Below are 23,138 nucleotides of genomic sequence, written 5' to 3'. Positions count from 1 at the left end.
CAAATGCAGTAATATTTTTCCGCCAAATCTGAGGCGGAGATGAGACAGTCATCTCGGTAGACTAATATTCTTTTTCTCATTAAGACTGCTTCTATTATGGCCATGCACTTCGAGAAAGTGCGTGGGGCTGACTTCAGGCCGAACAGCAGCACCTTGTAGTGATAAGGCCTGGATGCTACTTTGAATCAAAGGAACATCCAAAGTTTCTTGGTGATTGGAATGTGGAAGTAGGCATCCTTGAGACTGATGGAAAACATCCAATCCTCCTGATGGAGTTGGGAGTAGATCTGGTGGAGAGCAAGCATCCTGAATGTCTCTTTGCGTATGTGTTTGTTTAGCAGTCGTAAGTCCAGAATGGGTCTGAATTCTCTGTTTGGGCCTACTTTCCTTACCAGGAAATAACAAGAGTATACTCCTACTCCCCTTTGAAAGAGTGGGACCTCCTCTATAGCTTCCTTTCAAAGCAGAGTGGAGACTTCGCTCTGTAGCAGAATTAGCTGGTTCCATGGTTTTTTTTCTTTAAGGTGAAACAGCTGGAGGAAGGGACTTGAACCGTAGAGAGTAACCATTCTGTACAATATTTAAGACCCAATTGACGCTGGTGATGGATCGCCACTCGTCCAGGTGTCTAGAGATACTTACCCCACCGGGGTGGGTAACAGAGAGAGGGGAAGTGATGACGCATTGTTTGGCTGGTGTTTTAGAGGAAGCTGCTGGCTAGCGATTAGCTCCTCGTACCTGCATAGTGTGCGAGGCTGATACTGAGACTGGGTTTGTGGGTGGTGACGCGGAACCCAGTGAGGGATTTGAACCCTCCGTTAGTAGGGTCGTCTGTCAAAAGGTCTGTACCTTCGACGGAAGTCCTTACTTTTTTCGAAACCCACGGCCATTAGTGTGTAATTCCATTGCCGCTGAATGGAATGTTAAGGATGCGCTGCTGTGCCTCTGGCTTAAGGCCTGTAAAGCAATGCCATGATGAACGGCTGGCACAGATTCCATGTGAGTATGCATATGTAGACAGGTCGAAAGTATCCGCAGCTGCACTACAGCTGCACTAATGACCCTTCTTGTAGTATCTCCTTGAAGTCCTGTCTTCTTTGCGTAACATTTCTGTAAATCTGGACAGCGAGTCCCAGACAGACCTGTCCTATATTCCTAGCAATGCTGATGCACTAGCCGTCTTCATAAAAGAGGCAGATGTGCCGCACATCTTTTTTACCCAAGGCATCCATCTGCTTACGGTCTTTATCCGGAGGGAGCAAAGAGTAAACTGAGATGGAGTGTGTCTCCTTAGCGGTGGCTATGATGACAGTCTGGTGGTGGGGCGGTTCTGAGGAATAAATGCTCTTGATCTGGAGCCTTGAATTTCTTAAGGATCCCAGCTGGAGCCGCTTGTAGGGAGGCTGGAGTGCGAAAAGGGTCCATCACTGGCTGGAGCAGGCCTGGGGCTAAAGGAAGCAGTGGCCTCAATGATGACCTGTGGTGCAAAGTCTCAAAGATGATGAGTTAGGACGTTGTGGGTGCTTGGAAATCAAGTTTCAACTTAGCAGCACCCCTAACCAATACCTCAGTAAAAGTGCTCAGGTCGTCTAGTGGGGATACAGTCGATGGTGGAGTGTTGTTCGTAAACGTGAGTGAGTAATCCTTTATTGAAGATCTTGTGGATGTAGACCAGGTAGGGGATATACATCTGCGCTGACATGACCTAGAACGTCGAGACCTCCTAGGTGGTGTGGAGGATCTTGTTCTGCTGCTGTGGCGAGATCTACTCCTTGTATGTAACCTGGTTCTGTGCCGAGGTCTGTTCTCCCTAGGTAACCTGGATCTACCTGTGGATCTAGGTGGACTGTTCTATAGTGGCGCAGCTCGAGCGGTGGTAGCGTGCAGGACTGGCCTGGGAGATGGTGCATGGGGAGCAGACCATGACAGATAGTAGGTCCGAGAATACTGCGAGTTTAGAGTAGGTCATGCAGTCCACTTGCGGAAGCTCTCCAGTCACAGTGGTGACGGATTAATTGGGGTCTCAGTAACCTCTTGGTGATGAGGAGAAATCTGTCCTTCTGAAGAGGAATGAGAGGAAGCCCCTGACATTTTGCGTCTAGATGATGTTCGCCTTTCTGAAATGTGCCTCAACATCGAGGGGTGTTTTGATGTCAGAATGGTCTGTGGCGCTGAATGGTGGTGCAATGCAGATGACGCAGTAGGTGAATCCTACCTCAACACAGAGCAGTGAAGGGCTGCCGTTGATGGAGGCCTCATAATCTGTGTGTGTCTCAACGTGGCATGCCTAGACGTCGAAACGGCTCTGTGTTGCAGACAATGGAGTCAGTCTAGGCGATGCCTGCCTCGACGCCGAACAGCGATAAGTAGCCATCGACAGAGTTTCTCTTGACGGGTTCTGCCTCGATGTCGACTGGTGGCGTACCGCCTTCAACTGAGACTTTTCCTTCGATGCGTGACTTGACATCAAGTAGCGGTGATCGGACAACGGAATTCTTCTTGGCAACCTTCCTTTTACATATTATAAGTCAGCCCTAAGTAGGCCTTATTGCCAATAAGGCAGGGTGCATGATATTTAAAAGTAGGACATGTATAACTTTAAAGTTCTTTACCGTGAAAAATACCTAAACACTACTTTCACTGTAGCAGGGTTGGCTGTTCCATGGGAAAGAATTGGTAAGCAATATTAAGTTTAATCAATGTTATCTCTGCCTATTAAAGAGCTACCAATTTAGTTTTGGGACTTTTTTTAAAATAAATATTTATTAACAGGCCAATTCACTAGTGAATTTGGATTTGTAAATAATATTTTGGAAAGAAGACTTACATTTTGTTTGTTTTTTACCTTTGCCCTGCCTGAAATTGCTGTAAGCTAAATCTGCATTTTGTTGTTCCGCTACTGCCAACCAGTAATTATTATTTCAATAGGTGTGAGTGAGGTGTGAACTTGCTCCCTGAGCAAGGGACAAAAAACCTTGGGTGTGGGGAAGTTTTTTTGTGCCCGTGATCGCCTGAGGACTGGGCCCAAGGACTTGATTAACTTCAAAGAGGCCTACCCAAATCATCTGGGGCACACTTGAAAGGAGAAAACAAAATGCCACACCAATTTGTGCATATCCACTGTCTGGTGACTGAAAGCTCAGCTTTGTTCTACCAGCCTTGGTCTCTAAATCTGCTGTGGGTCAGAGTCTGCCTAAACTGGATTTCAGTTTGAAGTGGGAGGACATTAGGATTACCATAGTGCACTTGCAACACAAATTCCCAGCCCTCAGAGCCCAAGTTTAGTGTGGCCATAGACCCTGTAAGCTTCCAAGTGCCTCCCCTGAGGTCTTGGGGGGCTCTAGAAGTGTACTCCTATGGTGTAATGTGGCTTAATGGACTAACATCAGAAGGCAACATTTTTCACCAGCATGAACCCGTTTAGTGTATCTGACCCACACTCCATCACAGCCAATGTCAAATTGTGCTTAGGTCCTGTTTAACAGCAACTATTGACTATCATTGGAACTTGGTACTTCTTGTCGCTTCTCTTACTTAAAACTTTACTACACTAATAGATTAAATTGACATTTGTTTCAGTTAGCATGAGTGAAATGAAACAGAAGTTCAGTGAAAAGCAGAGTATTTGGACTGGAATCCTTCCCCCTTGAGAGTACAACGTTGAGAAAAACTTTGGGTTTTTTGCTCCTCAGGCAGATCAATTTAGGAAATGGGTCACAGCTACACGAACAAATTAGGTTATCGGCTGTCATTTGGTACTACTGGCATGCCGATTTGCTGTGTTTTAGTGCGAAGACATTCCACTGTATTGGGTGTACTGCATCAGAGTTGCTGGGCGAGTCCCTTTCTTTCAGGTGGCATGTTACAACTTAAGCTGTTTCTGATTAAACATTTTGTCAACCACCCAGAAGGAGACGAGAGAAAAAACACAGTGGACCCACTGGAAAAGGAGGGAGGACTAAAATTGATGGAAGGTGGAGAAGGAAGAACAGTAACTGTAGAGTGCCGCCTTCACAGGTACAGACTTTAAGGCCATGGTCTTGGTACTCTCAAACGAGTGTTAACATAAAGCTTATTTCATGCCGACCAGTCTGGGATACAGTGATCTTTTGAATGTTATCAGTAGTAGTTGGTCTGGGAGTGTGCTGTGGAATATAGTCATGTTTCTCCTCGATGGAGTCTTAAAAACAGCCCAAGTCTAAAGATCTAGCTTCACTGAGCATGCAAACATCATTTGTTTATGCTTTTATTTGCATATATTAGCACATTAAAGACATACCTACTGGCTTTCTGAGCAATGGTGGTGGGTAGGGGAAAAATGTGGACATAATACTGGTGGGTGTGATACCGGGTCTGGTGGCTTAGTGGACTAAGGCACCCACTGCAGAGATCTGTGTTCAACCTCAACTCGGGACACAGAATTGCTGGCACACAATGAACAGCAGGTGATTCACACTTTGATCCCTCAGATGTTGATAAAGTGTGCACCATTACATTTGGTACCAATAAACAGCTAACTCAAAGTTACCATTCTGGGCAAACGTTCCCTTTACAAATACATATGGCATGTTATGCTACGTAATGGGGCAATGGTGGTGGTTGTAAGAATGATGCTGATCGTGTGGTGGTAGTAATAATGGTTATTATAATGAGAATGGCAGAGGCAGTGGTGCTAAAATTCATGGTAGTTCATAAAGATGGTGATAACTGGGGGGTAGAAATGGTAGTTCAAGTGAGAACAGAGACGGTAATGGCGGCCCTCTTAGGGTCAGCTTTACACACAACATGGCAAAATAAAATACATTAAAAGCCTACAACAGTGAAAGAAAACAGAAAACAGGCAATGGCAAAGACATTAGGCCTGGATGTAATGTGCTAATCCACGCAGCATAAACACATTAAATCCAAAAAGGCATACTGTATCAAAGGCTTACTAGTTGTGTAGTAGTCCTTCTTGCAGCTCCTTGCAAGCACTGATGTGGAGGCGAAAAGAAACACCTCAATTGTATTAAGTGAGAGAAGACAAACTCTGGACTGAGCCAAAACATGCTTGTTGAAGTCAAAAGTCAATGGCTAAGAGATGCAGTTCAAAGATAGCAGATGGTTGAAGGGGCAGACTGAAAGCCCGGTCTAATTATATGGTTTGTAATTTGTCTGTATGACAGCTGACCGGTCATGTCCCAGACCTAAAAAAGACCGCTTTCTGTATACAATGTATGCATGATATAAAGACTGTGTGATGTTACGTTATGTTATGTTAGTTGCATTTGTAGAGCGCACTGTTACCCTGGGGTGTCCTGGCGCTAGCACTGTTTGCTGGGGGGGAAAGACTGTATGCTACTGCGCAAAGAGCCAGGTCTTTAACCCTTTCCTAAAAGGAGAGGAGATCCGTGGTGCTTCGGAGATGGAAGGGAAGCTCGTTCCAAACTCTGGAGGCACAGTTAATAAAACTCCTCCTTCCCCAGTTGACTCTTTTAAATGGGGGGACGAACATATTTAGCTCCAGAGGAGCGTAGCGTTCTTTCCGGGACATACCAGAGGAATTTACGCCTCAGGAAGTCGGGTCCTGCTCCATTGATGGCCTTAAACACTGTAAAGAGTGCCTTAAAGCAAACTCTTTGTTTCACCGGGAGCCAGTGAAGTTGCCTTAGCTCCTTTTTCACTGAAACAAATTTAGGAGTTCCTGACAACACTCTTACCGCTGCATTTTGGGCTAGTTGTAGCCGATTATTGTGCTGTTTTTGAGCATTGAGATAAAGGCCATTGCAGTACAGTAATGCAAACGCGACATTATAAGAGATGTAATCACTGTCATGAAGCTATTTTCGGACAGGAAGAACTTAATCTTCCTAATAAGCTTTCCTTGTTAGGGGGGGGGAAATACACCAAGATCTTCTGGCCACCAGTCTGGTGTCCACACACGTGGATTGTTGCCAAACTTTATGACCTCGGTCTTGGTGGAGTTCAGTTTTAGGCAATTAGATACCATCCAGTGCGAGATGGCCCCCATACAGTCATGGAAACGTGCCCCAGTTTTTGTTTCCCTCCCTTCCATCAATGATAGTACTATTTGAGTGTCATCAGCGTATGAGGTGAGTTGGAATTCAAATGATCTGATGACACCAGCCAGGGGAGCCACGTAAATATTGAAAAGTGTCTGGCTTAAACTTAAACACGAGCCCTGTGGCACCCCGCATGGAAGGGAGAAGGGTTTGGAACGGTTACCATCCAGATCCACAGTTTGTGACCTGTCGGTTAAAAAAAGACTGCAACAGCTTCCAAGCTAGCCCTTCTACTCCTATATCTGATAAACGGTCCATCAACACTTCGTGGTGGACCGTGGCGAATGCCACCGACAGGTTCAACAAAATCAGCACGGCATTGCCACCCCATCCAAGGCCTCTCTAGTTTCCTCCGTGGATTTGAATAATGCGGACTCAGTGTTATGTTCTGCTCTGAACCGTATTGGGAAGGATCAAGAGAGTTGTTAAGCTGCAGAAACGCGCTCAGTTGGATATTCATGGCTTTTTTCAAAGTTTTGGCCGGGAAAGATAGCAGTGAGACGGGCCTGTAACTGTTAGGATCTTTTGGATCCAGGGTCTGTTTTTCCAACAGTGGGAGAACAGAGGCCTTTTTCCAGGATTTGGGAAAGGTGCCAGACCCCAGAATAGCATTCAGCAGGGGTGTGAGTGCTGTTCCGATAATTTCGGGAATTTGCTTCAAAATCCATACTGGAAAAGGATCTGTGGGGCCTCCAGACCGAATAGAGTTCAGGAGTTTAATCGTTTCTGGGGTTTCAAGGGATTTAAATTGTGCTAACACCAGAGGAGGGCAGGGGCAATCAAGACTATCAAAGTACGGGTGATCATGTGCCCTGTTGTCTACTTGTGAAAACGAGAAAAAAATGATTTCTACAGTTTTTTGGAAGAAATCTGTTAACTCGTCACAGAGTTCAGCGTTGTTCTGACTCTTAGAGACATTTGGGGTGGCCAGCTTTTTAAGGGTTTTGAAAAGTTCCTTCAAGTTCGATTTGTCCATTGCTATTTGTGTGTTGAAGAATTTCTTTTTGGCTTCTGACAATAGTAGTTTATAAATGATAATACTGAGCTTGTACTTTTCCTTGTCCGCCTCTGTGTACTTTTTGCGCCATGCCCGTTTCAATTGCTTACAGGCCAATTTTTGGGCACAGAGGTCCTCAGAGTACCAGGGTGCTGAAGGTTGAGCCTGTTTGGGGATCCATTTTTTCCCGGGGCTAGAAGGTTGCAAGTTTGATGAGGAAGTTTTTTTTTCAGATGTAAAGTAGCCCTTTAAGCATTGTAATCCGAAGCACTTCATAGGAGGTGAAACGATTCAGCAAACAGCCAACAGTATTATGAGAGACTAAAGCTCCTGGGACGTGAGACAAAGCCCACTGTGTATATTTTAACGAATTGATAACAATAAGAGACAGCTGCATTTTCCAGCCAGGCGTAAAACCAGATATGTTGAGGAATTGCAGAAAATAAAACACACACAGTTTTTTTTAAATACTGTATAAACTGCAGCTTTTCAAGATACAATTTACATTAATGATTTAGATATACTTACCATATTTTACTGCCCCCTTTAGTTACACACCATGCAGCTAGAAAGAAAATATAGCACAACGTTAAAAATAATACACTTTGGCAACAACAGCATTAGTAATTCTCTTCTTCATACTACTATCAGCCATGGTCTAGGACATCATATTATTTCTATTAGAATCTTTCAGTCCCGCTACCCAAACTCTTCATATCCCCTCAAGTCTAATCTTCTCTTCTGAAATGCTATTTTTCGACAATCAGTAGAACAGCTATTTTGTTGGAACGGCCACTAAAGACGAGTCTTCGTTATTTCTCGGTCTTACACTTTTCTGAAAACACTTTCACATTCATTGTCTCTCTTTATCAGTAGTGCCACGGAGAAATTTTAAAAAAAGTTGCAGATTTCATTTTACAAAAATTAAATGCGCTTTTCTGTTTTTTTAAATATAATTTTTCAAAAGTTGAATGTCGCTAATTCAAATACACTCCGATGAAAGCCGTGTGAAGCGGCCAAACCTCATTACAGTTTTACAGTTAAAGTCTATAGGTTTAGTTATGGTCTAGTTCATACAGAGGCACACACTGTAAGGACTCTTAACAGAGTACTCAATCAGACCAACCAAATACCAGTGTTACTTACATTTTGACACGGACGGACAGATAGACAGACATACAAGCACATACCAAAAGACAAAGTGACAGTCAAACTAAGGCGGCTGTGTAGGCGCAGACTCTCTCTGTAACTTTGCGTTGTGCGCCTGGGCGCTCTGGATTATTTCGTTTTTATAGCAACATTGAATTGTGCGAGTTGCTTGTGTTTTTACATTGTAGGTGCCCCGTATGTTACCCGAAGGAAGGTGGGCCACTTCGACCCAAGGGCAAGTCAAGGGCCTATCCTTGTGATCAGGGCACAGAGCTGTCATGTGTCACCATTGCCAATAGCAGGGAACTACATTGCTCATGAAGTGGGCGTGTTGCCCATCACCATTTCGGAAAGTCTTATTAATGGAGAGTGACAGGCACAACAATGATGGCAACCCCAGAGTCATTAGTCTGCTTGTTGTTCTTGTACCACACTTGTACCTTCTGGCTAAGAGTATGTAAGACTACTGCAAGTCCCAAGGTAAGTTCAATGAAGTCTTGAACACGCTTATATACTTGTAGGAGTCGCATTCAAGCATTTAGTAGTAAAGTCTTGATGCACTTGTGTAAAAGATTCTCACTCTTCAAAAGAGCAACAAACAACAAATGACCTACTGCTTGGAACAAAGATATCCTACAGTTATCACAACTTACACCCACCACTCCTAGTATTCTTTTAGTACACAAAGATATGATGATCTAAGTCAGTGGAAATATAGTAAAGGGTGGAAATTGGGGTTCACCTACGGTTGTCTTGCCAGACTCCTGTTCCTTTAAGTGCTTGACTGAGAGCAAGCCATATTTAAATTGTGTCCTTAAGTATGCCTTCTTGACAGGCACCTTTCCTGTAACGTTGTTTAGCATCCTATCTTTAGGTTGCCCTCTACCTTGGAGGTTGACTCCTTCCCACCACTTTTAGGAAACAGGAGTGGGTTTGCATTTTGCATGTTTCATGCCCTGCTCCTCTGGATATTGGTCAGGTATCTCCATCCTAAACTCTGATGGATAGCCAGGATACCAGGATAGAGCTTTCTTACTGGCTCGCCTTAAATTCAGATCCACAAGCTCCCACTACAATGGGAAAGCCCTCTGGTTTAGCCCAGTTCTTAACATCCGTTACCCATTTGGCAGTCCATCTTCTGCATTCCAAAATATTGCAATAGCTCTCTTAACAAGCCCAATTGCTAAATCTACAAAGGTCTATTGCCCTCCTTTTTCGGCTTGGGTGAGTGAAACAACCCAAATAAGCAACGCTCCGGGGTGTCACACTCTTTTCTATGGTGTATACAATGATGGTGCTTTGTAATTTGTCCCCTGTAACAAGTTGTACTGGAGCATCTTCACAGCATGTGATAGGTCAGCACCGAGTGAGGTGCATTGGGAGTATGTCAGGGAGTCTTCTAATATTCTATTTATTTCTTGTGGAGTAATTTAGATCTGGCATAAGTAATTAAATTGGGCATATTGGCCCATTCTTTGGCTTACTATTTTTAACCCTGGCAGCCCTTGCTCTATGAAATTTGATTTTGGTCACAGATAACAGGGTTTTATAGAACCATGATCCCAATTTTCACCCATTTTCTACTGTGAGCAGGAACTGTAATAAATCGTGAGAGGGAGGTTCTTTTTTTGGTTCTCCATTATTGCTTCATGGTTAGGTCGAGCCTAGCGCAGTGCGCATGCGCTACTCTGTGGGAGGCTTCTTGTGAGCACTCCAAACTTCTCTGTGTGGGTCTGACTCCTCCCACGCATTGGGTTGCTTGTGTCATTTATTTTTTGTAGCCTGCAAATGGCTAAAGGCGGGCGCATGTCCCACCTCTTTATCAAAGGTTCACTCCCACAGCGTTTTGCTTGCGGGAGAGAGCAGCGGCGTGCAGGGTGGCAGCTGCATTCTTTACATTCCTTGCAGTGCGCGTGCACCAGTCGCGGGCTAGCAGATGACCCTTTCCTGAAATGAAATCTGTTGCATTGCTTTGTTGTTGACATTTTAGGCCTCATGTGCTGACGCAGCCCTCGTGTCGTCAGCAGGCTACCCTCAAGCACATGTGCATGCTTCCTTCAACAACTGCCCTCCATTTCAAACTTCTTGCAGATAGCCAAGCACAACCCTGTCTCGCATTTGCTTTTTTCCACTTACACACAGGCTGGGACCTCCCTTCTTTAGGGGCCAGCACTAGCAGCAGCAGAACAGCAGCCTGCCATTTTTAACACGTGCCTAGCCTTGCTTCGCACTGGCTTCGTGGCACTAGCTTTTCACTGGCCTCTAAGGCACTCTACTCGGGCCACTTCTCTATGTGCCGGGGGCTGCAGGGACTCCCACCTAGCAGCTGACGCTCAGCCTCTCTCCCACCCCAACTATGGGGAGGGAACTTCTTTACCGTCAAGCTCTGGCTGTAAGGCTCCATCTTTTAAAAAAATGTTTTAATCAAGGACAGGCACCTCGTATGCAAATAATGTCCATGCCCCTACCCTCTGTGCGTTTTGAAGAGAGAGCAAGGCAAGGGTCCAAGTACTGCCTGGGTCCAGGGCCCTTAATGTAAACAACTACCAAAATGAATGCGTGGAAAGCAAGTACCGAAAACACAAATATGCAGCTGGAAGCCGCCCCTTTAATCTTTCTTTCTGATAAACCCCAAGAAGCAGCAAATGACCCGCTAATTGGGAGGCATTTTTAGGGTGCGCTGAAAGACGGGCTGGATCTCTGAGACTGCAACCCCCCCAAGCGGGGATTGAGGAGGAACATTTCTTCCTCTTGGGTTTTTTCTTTGTCCATTTCCATTTTGTTTTGGGCGTTTATATGTGTTACTTCTTTTTCCCCCTCTTTTTTCCCCATCCCTTTCCATATTTCCTTTCTATTTTTGCATCGTCCTACTCCTTTTTAGGTCTCGCCTGAGCCAGCGCATGCGCTGTCTCAGGCGAGACATTTTGTATACGGGAATTCAAAGTGCTACCAGCGCTGGCCTAACGCTTGTGTTCACGGGAGCGTGCACACGCGCAGCCGCCAATCACGGCTGCGCGTGCACCACTCGCGGGCTTACAACACAGCGCGCCCGTCTTCGCGATCGCTATCACTTTCAACTTTGATCGCGATTACTTCCGCTTTCACGGCCGCGCGGCCGTTACTTTTACGGACGTGCGGCCAATGCTTGTTTATTGGTGGGTTGCAGTCTTGTGTGCTTTATGCAGTTATTTGAGGCGTCCATGCAATATGTTTACATTAAAACCCTCGCACCTGTTGCCAGTTAAGAATAATTTGTCTTTCAGTCATATGCTGACAGCACCCAGTTTACCCCACAGGTTACTTGTCCTCCTATAAGTTTGATAGTCTGTGGACCTGTTTTGTGAAGAAAATAGTGTGTCGCTTTAAGCATCAGTGTACACCCCCCCGATGCAGGAGAGCCCACACCTTTGGTGCATGTGTCTCTGGACGCACAGACAGGAAGCAAAGAGGCTTGAGGAGGTATAGATGGCACTGGTAAGCAAGAGGTCGATAACGCTGATGGAGAGCTCCTCCCTGGCATAACAGTTGCTATTACTGCTGAAAACGCCGTCAGCGACTCACTGAACTTTACAAACTCGATGTGTCAAAGTTGGTTGATCCTGAAGGCAGGACGAACAGAGAATGAACACAGCTCATCTGAGTCAACATTCCAGCTCCTGAAAATGCACTTAGTTTCCCCACTATTAATTTCATTGGCCAATAACTCACACTTGTAAAGTTAAGAGTATGGGGGTTCCTGTAGATGGTAGCATGACCTTAGATCTCAAGGTCGATAATATAAGGAAATAAAATCAGTTGATTAGCTTAAAAAAAAAGCCACGTTTGCAATAATACATACAAGCTACAATCAACTTGGGTATTGAGTATGCTTACATTATTCGGTTTTTCAAATAAAACAATGTTTTTATATCAAAGTGCCAGATGTTGCAAGTTAGGATAATCAAAAACCTTAGGAAGTCTGATTCATATGGGACCCTACTTGTACTGCTCGAAGGTGAAGTCAGGATCTTGTCTACCAAACAGACACATTTTTATAGGAAGTTTATCAGGTTGATACTGGACTTTCTCAAATATAAGCTCGCCCATTGCACTCCCCACATTGACATTAAATCTGCATTAGTTAGTCTCTTACTGTAACGTTTGTGTGTTGGGACACTAGGATGGAGTCGGGTGAGCACCGAGTGAATACAGCTCAGTCTGGCCTCCAGGCCCTACATGGTTGTCCTTAGAAGTGACATATTACATTATGAGTACAAAAAAGCCTTATATTTGGGCTTTAAATAGGCAAGAAGACTCCTAACCATGAGGTAGCCTTTCTTACCTGTTAACTCACTCTATCATTATACAGTCCTGAAATATCTCTGTTTCTATGAACAATTTTCTTTTCTGGTGTTAAGTGGTGGTCTCTCATGTTCTCCTTTACTCTGAAATGTCATATATCTAAGTACGTATGACGCATTTCTTCCGGGCTTGCATGTGTATTTTTAATCTCAGAAATGCTTGTACATAAGTATCCTTACTTAGGCACACCAGTGGATTTACCTAAACCATGGTTAGGGAATGTGGCTTCACAGGACGGTGGGGAAGGGCAGACAAATAGGGTAACGAATAGCTGCTGCTCAATCTATAGGATAACTCTACAATACATTTGTATTCCATGTGGAAATTACGTTTACAAATAAAGATGTGTAGACACTGCTGAAGATGTAGTCCATTAAACTCAAATTCAGTGAGCAAAATGTGTCTTCAGAGAGATTTTGAGATCTTGATATGCAGGAGAAGTGCCTTCCATGGAAGAGAAGCAAGTACACGGATCTTAGTCGAGGGCCGAGAAAATGGTCTATGATGGGCTTTATTCTCCTTGGTAAGCAGCTTCAGTCTATCTCTACTGCAAACTGAAAGCCACTCAGCCCCTCTCCCGTTAGTGGAAGTGGGATTCCAGTGACAGCCAAGTTATTGATTTTACCTAAAGGTGTGAAAATGTATTTTAAGAGCTGTACCGGTAGGTTGTAGAAATAATGCTGCCTACCCATGTTTATAGAAATATTGCTGTTCTTGTAGTATTAAATGGGAGGTGAGCGTGGCTTCATCTGATGTTTGATAAGTGATCTCTGGCTGCTGTTGCAGTACACCTAGTTTTCTGAAAATTAAATTAGTGACGTCTGCCACTCTGGACCATAGGTTTACTGATGAAATGAAAGCTGTCAGCATCCCCTCACAAACCTCTTCTCTTTACTTGCATTATATGTAGATGGTGGTGAGGTTGCCGGTCGTGCAAGAGCTAAGAGGATCCCGTTTAAAAAGATGCGTGCAGAGTATCATTTCTGCCTGGAAGCTGAATGTGTCTATATTTTCAGAAATGCCTGTTTATTATATGGGAGTGTAATTGAGCTGGTACCATGCTGTTTCCCAAGTATGATCACCTGACTAAAGCCAAAACTATAAACCTTTTTTACCAAGAGATATTTGTCATTGGGGAAATTAGTATTAGGACTGGAGTTCCAATTTAAAGGCTACAATCAGACTTGATTTACGGTTCATACCAACGTCAGCCTTAATTTCTGTTTTGATAATTATTGATAAGCATTATTTATGATTGACTTTTCATTCTTTATCTTGTAATGCTTAAATGATTTGCTTTTCACTGACCAATAAATGCCATGCCTGTTATATTTGTGCAGGAGGGAAATCTGAAGCGATACCAAACACCATATCCAGATGAACTGAAGAACATGGTCAAAACGGTGCAAACAATTGTGCACAGATTAAAAGATGAGGAAGCGACTGCAGATCGTGCCAAGGATTCAAAACAAAATGAAGTTCAGCGGGTTGCAGTGAAGGATGCAGGCATGAAAGTAAGAATTAGGGTCTACTCATTTTTGGAGCTGATAAACCAGTGGTATTTTGTGATACTGATCCCATATTCTTGACCCGCTCTGCAAAGAACAGCTTTGGTGCACTATCATGTGATAGAATCCCAGTGCACAGCAATGAAATAATTTTCAGTATATTGATACGACAACTTAAGGGACTCAAGACCCCAGATGTAATTTGGTAAATAAAAAATACATTTAAAAAACAATGTTCGGGAAAAGGGTGCTGCTTGTTGGGGTTATCTGCTCTCAAAAGATACCGAGTCAGTTCATGAAATGAACTAAATGAAAAACAAAAGTCAAGATGCACTTCTAATTTTCAAACACTGCAAAGTCAATTATTTTGCGTTAATTGTTTATACCCTGCATTCACATAGTCTATAAATAATGTAGAGTCTCACAGTGATTTACGTCTGCCAATTACAGATTTATGTGCATATATAAAGCATCAACTGTCTGTTGAATATAATGTGCAAACCTGGAGGTACCATCATCATAGCGGTATCCTCACCTAGGACTTGCATTGCCAATAGTTTTATCTGTTCCTGTCATGGGCACTAGGTCCAACCACACAAGTCAGGTATCATTTTTATCAGGATAAGTGGTGGAACGTTGAGTGGTAGGAATTGTGTGGATTCCCGCAGATTCCGGAAGTTTACTCCACAGAGATGCAAAGAAAATCATGATTTTAGGCAAATTTTGAAGTTTGCAGGACATTGAGGGCAAGAAAATGTCGAGGGATCGACATGAGGCACACCACCTAGCTATCTCCCAATAGTCTAATTTTCACAAATGTCTTAGTTTAGTAGGTTTCCCAGGGTGGCCGTTCAGCTAGGGCCTAAATACAGTAGCTACCTCATTGCCAAATCAGGTCATTTTTTTTTATAGAGAATGTTGTATTGGTCCACATTGTGTAATTGGGCCTTTCCTGTTGCAACGCTATGCCCATCCACACAAATGGGGTACTGTTTTTTTATCTGGAGACTTGTGGGAACACTGGGTGGTAGGCAATTTGTGTATCTCTGCAGATTCTGGAACCCTCCCTCAGAAATGTGACAAAAATGTGTGTTTAGTGTATATTAATTTCTTGGTATGGTAGGTTTCCCTGGGTGGCAGCTGAGCTAGGCTCCAAATTCTACAGCTACTCATATTGTAAAAAAAAGCGTTAATTTTGCTGGTTGTTGCTCGAATATGAATTTACCTTGAAAAAACAAAGACAAGAGGTGTTTAGCAAAACAAGAATAGCTAGTTTAATTAAACACTGCGGCCGGTAGTACAGTATATAGGAACGGTTCTGAGAACTGACTTGAAGTGCAATCGTTTTGAGCGTCTTTTTATACATTTCTTGAAGCATCATAAAACAATTCATAGATCTTGTTTAGGGCGAGGAATGTAGGCCTGGTCATGGAGCCATAAATGACTCCCAGCTGACAACAAACAGGTGTGTCTCGACCTTGCGTGGACACAATGATGGCCTGTGGGCAACGTGTCCAGATGTCCGGCATGTGGACAAGATGTCCAGCATGTGGAGCGTGTGATCGCTGCATGTGTTGTGTGTGCTATGTCCTGATTGGCTGAGTGTTCCTAACTTCATGTGGCATATTAACTTTATGGTGTTTTGGGAACGCATGCCCCTCTGGTCTTGTGCCTTTTATTTGGGACAATCTCCCAACATTGTGGTGTTGCTGCCTATCTGTGGAACTAATCTGGGTTTTTCCTGTTCGCATATTTGTCCTGCTGGCTACGTGCCACCCCACCTGTAATCTGCCAATCAGTAGCGTCAGGCCTAGGTCGCGGGCCTGCCTGACCACATAGTTCTGACTCTGAGTTGATGGAGAGGTCATATCGGGAGATTTTGACAACAGTGCTTCAGTTTCGTTTTTATACACAGATGTATCATTGCAAAATCGACATCAGTATTAACATTGGTGAAATGTGATGTCACCAGGTTGTTTCCGGGCACTTTGTGTTGCAGGCGCTAGGCCTACCCACACAGGTGAGGTACCATTAGTATCAGGAGAGATGTGGGAACACATTAAAGTAGAATATTTGTTATTACCAACTGGATTTCTCTGCATTTGTGGTTTTCAAATATGTTAGTGTACAAGAAAGAAGACATTTTGAACAAGCATTGGCATAGCCAATAGGTCTTCCCTTTGGGGCCTTATAAGTATTTAGTTATGCAGCACAATATCCTTCCTGCAACAACATCAACTGTTGGATGGCTAAACACTTATAAGGTCCCAAAGGCGAGACCTATTGGCTATGCCAATGCTTGTATTTTTTTGTTTCTCCTTTTTATTTTTTTCATACTTTGCACGTTTCTCCTTTTCTTTTGGTGTTTGTTTTTTTCAGTCTTTCATGTTGTTCGTTCTATGTGCCATTCGGTTACCAGTTTCTTAATTTCTCCGGATTTCTCTTTTGTCTTTTTGCTCTTTTTAATTTCTTCGTTTCCCTCTTCTTTTTTTCTTGCCTATTTTACGTCTAGTTCTTTTTTTCTTGTTTATTTTACGTCTATGTGTCTAGTTCTATATTTTCTTACTGCCCACCCTCAGCTTCAAATTGTTTTCTCACATTGTCTGCTTCCTTCCAGATTATATTTTCATATTCTATCCTTTCCCTTTCAATCATCTATTTGTCTATGTCCTTCTCCCCTCCTCATTTTCATCAATTTCTCTCTAATCTGCTTTTCACTTTTCTCCTCCACTCTCCCATAAATACCCTTCTATTACCTCCTCTCTCCACCCCTTTCTGCATTCTTTCTCCTAACCCCTTTCCCCACAACCGTTCTTAAGTTCACACTTTTTCTTATTTCTATCCATATCATCCCCAAGCGACCTCTTTCTCCCCCCCCCCCCCCCCCCCAAGCTCGTCTCTTCCATCCTAGCACACATTTAGCAAATACAAAGAGTTCAGTGGGCCTTCCCCTGCAGAAACTTTTGGATAGCATGCCAGCCACGGGATCATTTTTAGGTAAGCCACTTTGCCTCCAATCCTTTCGAGGTCAGCAAATAGAACCCCGCTACATGGGGTGATAATAACACCCACTATTTACAGCGCACACACCATACATCATTGGGAAAATAGTCAGCCCACTGGTGCTGTTCACTATAAGTGATGGCATTTTGCTTCTCCATATGTGCACATCCACTAAAAATGTGGTGCACTTCACTGTCGGCATCTGTACACTTATCTCGGACTTGGTTTAGTCTAATTTCATATTTCTTACATTTATTTTTGTAAAAGGTCATTTTTACATATTGTTTTATTTCAAACAAGGTAAAACCATTTTAGATGGCACAATTTGGACTTTTATTACATTTAACGCTGTAATGCCCAATGAATATATTTGCCAAGAAATCTCACAAACCTATTGCCCATGCTAATACTTGTTTTTAATTAAGGTGAACTGTTCTCGTCAAAAGTAGCATGTGTAGTGTGATACCCTCAGGTTGTTCTGGAGCAAGCTATAGTCATTTAACTTGTCACAAAGATATTACAAAAAAACAGTACAACTAGTGAAACTTCCCCACACCCCTTTTGATCAGCATACATGTAAGGGCTGCAATTACACTATACTACAGCATCTAAGCCGGTGTTATAACCATCCAATCTCTCCTTTCTCTCCACGCCTCCCAGAATTGTCTGTATTTCTAAGCTTCCTCTAAAACTTGGAGAGAGGCATATAAATACCCTTAAATGTTTGCTTGTGGAGAGGATGATTTACAATTTTAACTTTAATTCAGAAATATTTGGGGACAGTTTAGCAAGCCTTGCCATACTTCCAAAGTAAAGGGGGAGAGTAAAACTCCACACTGGCACACCTTAAGGGCATCCTGCATGCAATAGCATTTCTCAAACAGCTTTACGATAGCAGCATAAAGAATCTTATAGCTCTGTTAACTTGCATCGAGGCACTTATCTTTGTGCTTTAAAGTTCCTTACAATGTGTCCATAAATGTTTACTAATGCAAGTATATATTTCTAAATCAGAGTACTTGAACTAGTAATTAGCAGTTGTATAGCTCTTCAATTCCTGGCTCCACAACACCCAGGAAAATGTGCTGCGTGGCTAAACACTTATAAGGTCCCAAAGGTGAGACCTGTTGGCTATGCCAATGCTTGTTTGCGCTACTACACCATAATTGTAAAGGTTGCTGAGAGGATAGCCATATTCTTCTTACAATGTACAAAATGTTTTTATTTCTCCCGTTTCAGAAGCTCTCTCGTGTCCTTTGGGGCAAGCCATGAGCTGTAAAGAACCCATCCACAGCCAGGAGTCCCACCAATGGCAGCACCAGGGCTAAGACTCGGATGCGAGAGTTATTTTTTCTTCCACGCTCCTTCTTCTTTCTTGTAGGCTCATGGCATCACCAAAAGTCACTTGAACTGTTATTGCTTTCTATAGAGCCTCTGAGTCAAAGTCGCAAATTTGAAGATTACACTTGTTTTGTTTCCAATGTGATACTTGGGGTCATTATGTTTAGGAACTGGGATGACCAAAAGAGAACCAATAACATCTTTTATTTTTAAGTTAAGCTCTATATTATGGGATCCAAATAGGCAGAGGTGCCCACTGATGATAAGGGTCACACTTAGGATAGATTCCTACCATCTGAACAGCTTCCTCCTCAGAATATTGCTACTTAATTCTTTATATAGGCAGATTATGTGCTAATATCATGCTCATTACAATTTAGGGGGGAACCCTTCAAATCAGATAGAGACTGTAAAAATAGCTTAAGAGGGGACACAAGGAGTGCAGCCTCTGGTGCTTGAACTATTTCAAGGATTGGACGCCTCATAAGCATATATAAATAGAATCTACATTACAATTAAAACCACCTTTACTGTCAATTGTGGCTGAGGGATCTGTGATCAACTGTCCCACATAAAATAATTATTTGCAGGCCCAAAAGATAAAGCTCATCAAAGATGGCATCGGTAGACTTTAAAAACTAAACCTTTGCTAATGGCAGCATTAAAATATGGCAAAAAATAAGGTTGAAGAGGTAATGATTGAATCATTACGTAGTATTTATAGATTTGGTCTCAAAATTGGAAACATCAACATTACCGCTTGTGTGTGGCTAATGCTGGTTATTGCACTAAAGAGTTGTTCGAAATTATTCAGAAGTCACTACTTTCATATCCACCAATGAGTTCAGAAACTACATAGGAAGTGTCACCCAGGTGATCCATGAGTATTTTACTAATGAAATATTTTACTATAAGACAGAATCTTCTGTGTCCGCTTGGGCTTTTAACGTCTTGTTGTGAAAACTGGTCAGGAAAAGGGAGATGGGCCCAAGATGTACAGTTGTAAATGTAAATTTCCAGTATTTGTATAGAGCGAACAATTACTCAAGGGTGTCATGGCACTGGGGGCTGTCGGGAAGATTAAGCAAGCTATTGCCCAGAGTCACATGGTGTTGGGATGATCTGCCACCAGTGCGGGGATCGAACCGTGAGCCCCTGGGTTCCGGAGTTAGTTGCCCTGGCTGCTGCGCCACACAGCTTCCCAGACCTTCTCCTTGTCAACCATCACTGTGGAGAAGGCACAGGTTATCATTGAGAATATCAATGGTAATGTTGGGTGACCCTTTCCCCATGAAACTCGTAAACTAATTTGCATCAATCTTCATCCCAATTACCATCAGTATTATCAATCTGTTCTTAGAGGAACATATAGTGCATGCTCTGGTAAAGCTTGAGTGGCTCTAACTCTTGATTAAGAAGCTGTGTTTGAACCCTATGAATTTGTCTCTTTTTCAACCTACTGCCAGGATACCTTTTTTGATTGAAACACTGGAAAAGGTTGTCTATTGTCTTTGTGGCGTCCACAATCTGCTTTATGCCCTCAACAAGGTAACAAAATTATCCCTGTTGGACATTCAAGAGTGGCTCCTAGATATTCCAGACCGTGTGAGGTATAACTTTAGGTGCTGTTTGGCCTTTCGGATTCACATGATGCCTCTGAAAATGAAATTCCAAAATTCAGTTGCAAAATACTTCCCGAGTTGTATTTATTTTGAGTTGGCATACTATCGATTACATCAAATTAAGTCTAGTTATTTAGAGGTCCTTTCATTGCCCTAAGGCTCTAGGAACGGTTCCTTTATACACATTTTTTATGTAGCATCTCCTTAGGCGTCAAAGTTCTTCCTTGCATTTAATGTACTTAGGTATACAAGGCAGGTGTACCACAATAACGAGAACAGTGCATTCCCAGATATCAATTGCCTTGTTTAGGCAAGACCGATGTCTCCTCAAAGCTCCGATGAGCCGAGGATCCAGCCCAGGCGGCCCAAGTTGTTGTGTGTGGATTTAGATACCGTATATAGGTTTCCTGATTTATGTCCTTATAAAGGCACAATTTGCATTGCCCATATTTAGGCATAGAAATCCTACCCTTATTTAGGAATTAGCCATGCTAACCAAATACAGGCATGGCCACCTACATCCGTTAATCTACGTCACAACGAGTTCTTGGAGAACCAGACTCGTAAGCCTTTAGGACTCCCCTTGCTTGGATATTGATTTCTCCAAGAACTCATTTATTATGCATGAACATCTATTCCTTAGGGGTTCATTCATGACATTCTTCTGCCTGACTTTTACGTCAATACAGGCCTTCTTAAACACCTTCAAGGTATAAATATACCTTCACTTACCATGGCAAACCACGGTTCGGCTGCCTACTTACATAAAGCGGCTCGCCACGGCAAGTTCGGAAGGAAGTCAAGTCCCCGTCTGACGCACTGACCAGACGCTGTCATCCTCCTCGCAGAGAATCCAGCTCCAGTGTTTCTGACTTCCCTTGCGGGGTGTTAGAGATCGAGACTCGGAAAGAGATTCCAACCTCACTCACACTAAGGTATGGAGTGAGACTAGAGGGACTTTTGGTAAATCTTGGCAACTATAGCTAAACTAGACTATAGACAAACAGCACCTACTTCTTACCTCGCACTACACTTAGGTTAGGTACACTGGGGTAGAACTAGCTAGAAGCATCAGATGAGTATTAACATTTTAGCCTGTGTTATTTATGTATGTATTTTTATGAATAACTGTCATAGCTACAAACCATGCTATTGCAGTATTATTTTATCTTACTGCTAACGCTGTACATATTTTACTTCGCATTCTGTCTTACGATTGTAGCAGTTCATATCGATTGCAAAAGAAATAAGACTGTTCAATAAACCCTTTTTATTGAAACGCCCGTCTATCTATTTCTATGTAACTCTGTAGAAAAGAAGCAAGTACGATTGACTGAGTGAAACGGTTATCTGTTTCTACGATTCTGAGATTGTTCAGATTCTAAGGGAAACAAAGTTGTCATGTTTATGCGGCTGTCAGAAATTAATCCCTTCTTGTCTATTCGATAAGTTTTCTAGTGACCTCTGAGTTAGCTGGCACACACAAGTAATTAAGTTTAATGTACTCGATAGAGACATTCTGACCTCAGTCCTATGTCAAAACTATAGTGAACATTATTGCAATGCGCAGGAAACTACACTACAAAGTAGTCCAGATGGGTCTCCTTATCAGGTGTGTGTTCTGTGGGCAGGCAGCAAGCACATCCCTTCAGTCTGCAGAAATGGCATACAGGGCCGGTAATGGGGACGCGACCACAGAGCTCACTGAGAAAACGCCATCTGCGTCCACATGCAGCCTAAGCCCTCAAAAGAGGCTTTTACACTTTACTGGGACAGTACCAGCCCTTCCTAAAAGGACTGTCACTTTTGAAATGGGCCATGTGAATACTTCTCTGTAGGATTGCCATACTTTCATTTGAACAGTACCAACACTTTCAAAATATTTTGGAGGTAGTAACATGGCAAGTTGGAGTACAGAAAAGCATTCGGGGGATGTCAGGAATGGGTGCATCAGATGCAGCAACGTATGCCTAAGCAAACTTTTTACATTTGGCTGAAAATTGTATACCACAATAGAGTTAAAATGCTACTTGAGCACCACAAAGGTTTTCGTAAAACAATGCAATAAACTCTTCTCACAATATCTTTTACCATTCAAATGCAGATACACTGAATTTTGCGGATTAGTAAAACAAAACACAGCGCCACTGGATGTCACATAAAATAAAACACAGACAACTCTACTTATTACTAAAAAGTTATTTTGTTAATAATGATGACGATTATGTATATATAGATGTTTAACAGGACGGCCTTTTTCATACATTTAGCATTTTGTTGCTCAAATATGAATTTATCTAGAAAAAACAAAGACAAGTGTAGGTTGGCAAAACAGGTCCCGTTGGTTTAACTAAACACTTTGGCCAGAAGCACAACCCAGAGAAAAGGGTCTGAGGGCTGCCTCAAAGTACAATTAATTGTGCGGCCTTATATAGTTTTAGGTACAATACAAGTACATCCGGAGATCCTTGTTTAGTAAAGGAATGTGGAGTCATGAATAATAGGTCTCGGATACCAAATGAAGGTGGGCCTTGACCTTGCGTGGACACAATGTGGTACAGTGGGTGATGTCACTGACCCTGTTGTGAGTGATGTAATATATGATGTCATAAGCAGTGCATTGCGGTGGCATAAGTTACAGTTATAGCTCCGGTAACTAGAACTGCTGAATGCCACTGGTTTTGTACAAGTGAAATCTGAGCCTAACTACAACGTCCATGTAACCTTTGTTTTTTTAGTGAATATATCCTAGTGGTGGTTGCCACTAGGTAGTTATAGTTAGGTCTGCAACCTAAAAGTTATAATGTTCACAGACCTCAGTTCCTTCCTCAAAAGGTTTTGGGGTGATCCATCAAGCGGGGGTGAGAAAAGAGGGTCTCAAAACACAAAAACCCCATGCATTTTCCATAGACTTCTTTAGACAAGGCTACAGGCAAAACTGATTAACACAATGACACAAAATGTGGCATCAAGCTAGATCTTGGTCCGCAGATTGTGTTTTATGTGATTTGGTGGAAATCCGCTCAGTTGTTTTTGAGAAATTAAAGGACAAAGTTATTGTATATCTAGACAGTTGGGTCTTTCAAGGCTCTCAAGGGAGCGGCAGTTTAAAAAT

The 23,138-nt window shown here is 42.8% G+C and overlaps 1 protein-coding gene across 2 annotated transcripts in view; it reads right to left on the bottom strand.

Annotated features, from left to right (window-relative positions):
- GEMIN8 (gem nuclear organelle associated protein 8) overlaps positions 1 to 23,138 on the bottom strand; it is a 181,669-nt gene that overhangs the window by 136,286 nt on the left and 22,245 nt on the right. For both annotated transcript variants that reach the window (XM_085622485.1, XM_085622484.1), the window contains exon 2: positions 7,588 to 7,624. In XM_085622485.1, coding sequence (XP_085478611.1) covers positions 7,588 to 7,590 — 3 coding nt within the window. In that variant the 5' untranslated portion in view covers positions 7,591 to 7,624. The remainder of the gene's footprint in view (positions 1 to 7,587; positions 7,625 to 23,138) is intronic.

The sequence above is a fragment of the Triturus cristatus genome, chromosome 8 (assembly GCF_964204655.1).
Source record: "Triturus cristatus chromosome 8, aTriCri1.1, whole genome shotgun sequence".
NCBI lineage: Eukaryota > Metazoa > Chordata > Amphibia > Caudata > Salamandridae > Triturus > Triturus cristatus.
Note: the sequence above shows the minus strand (reverse complement) of the source record. Positions and strands in the feature narration are given on the sequence as shown.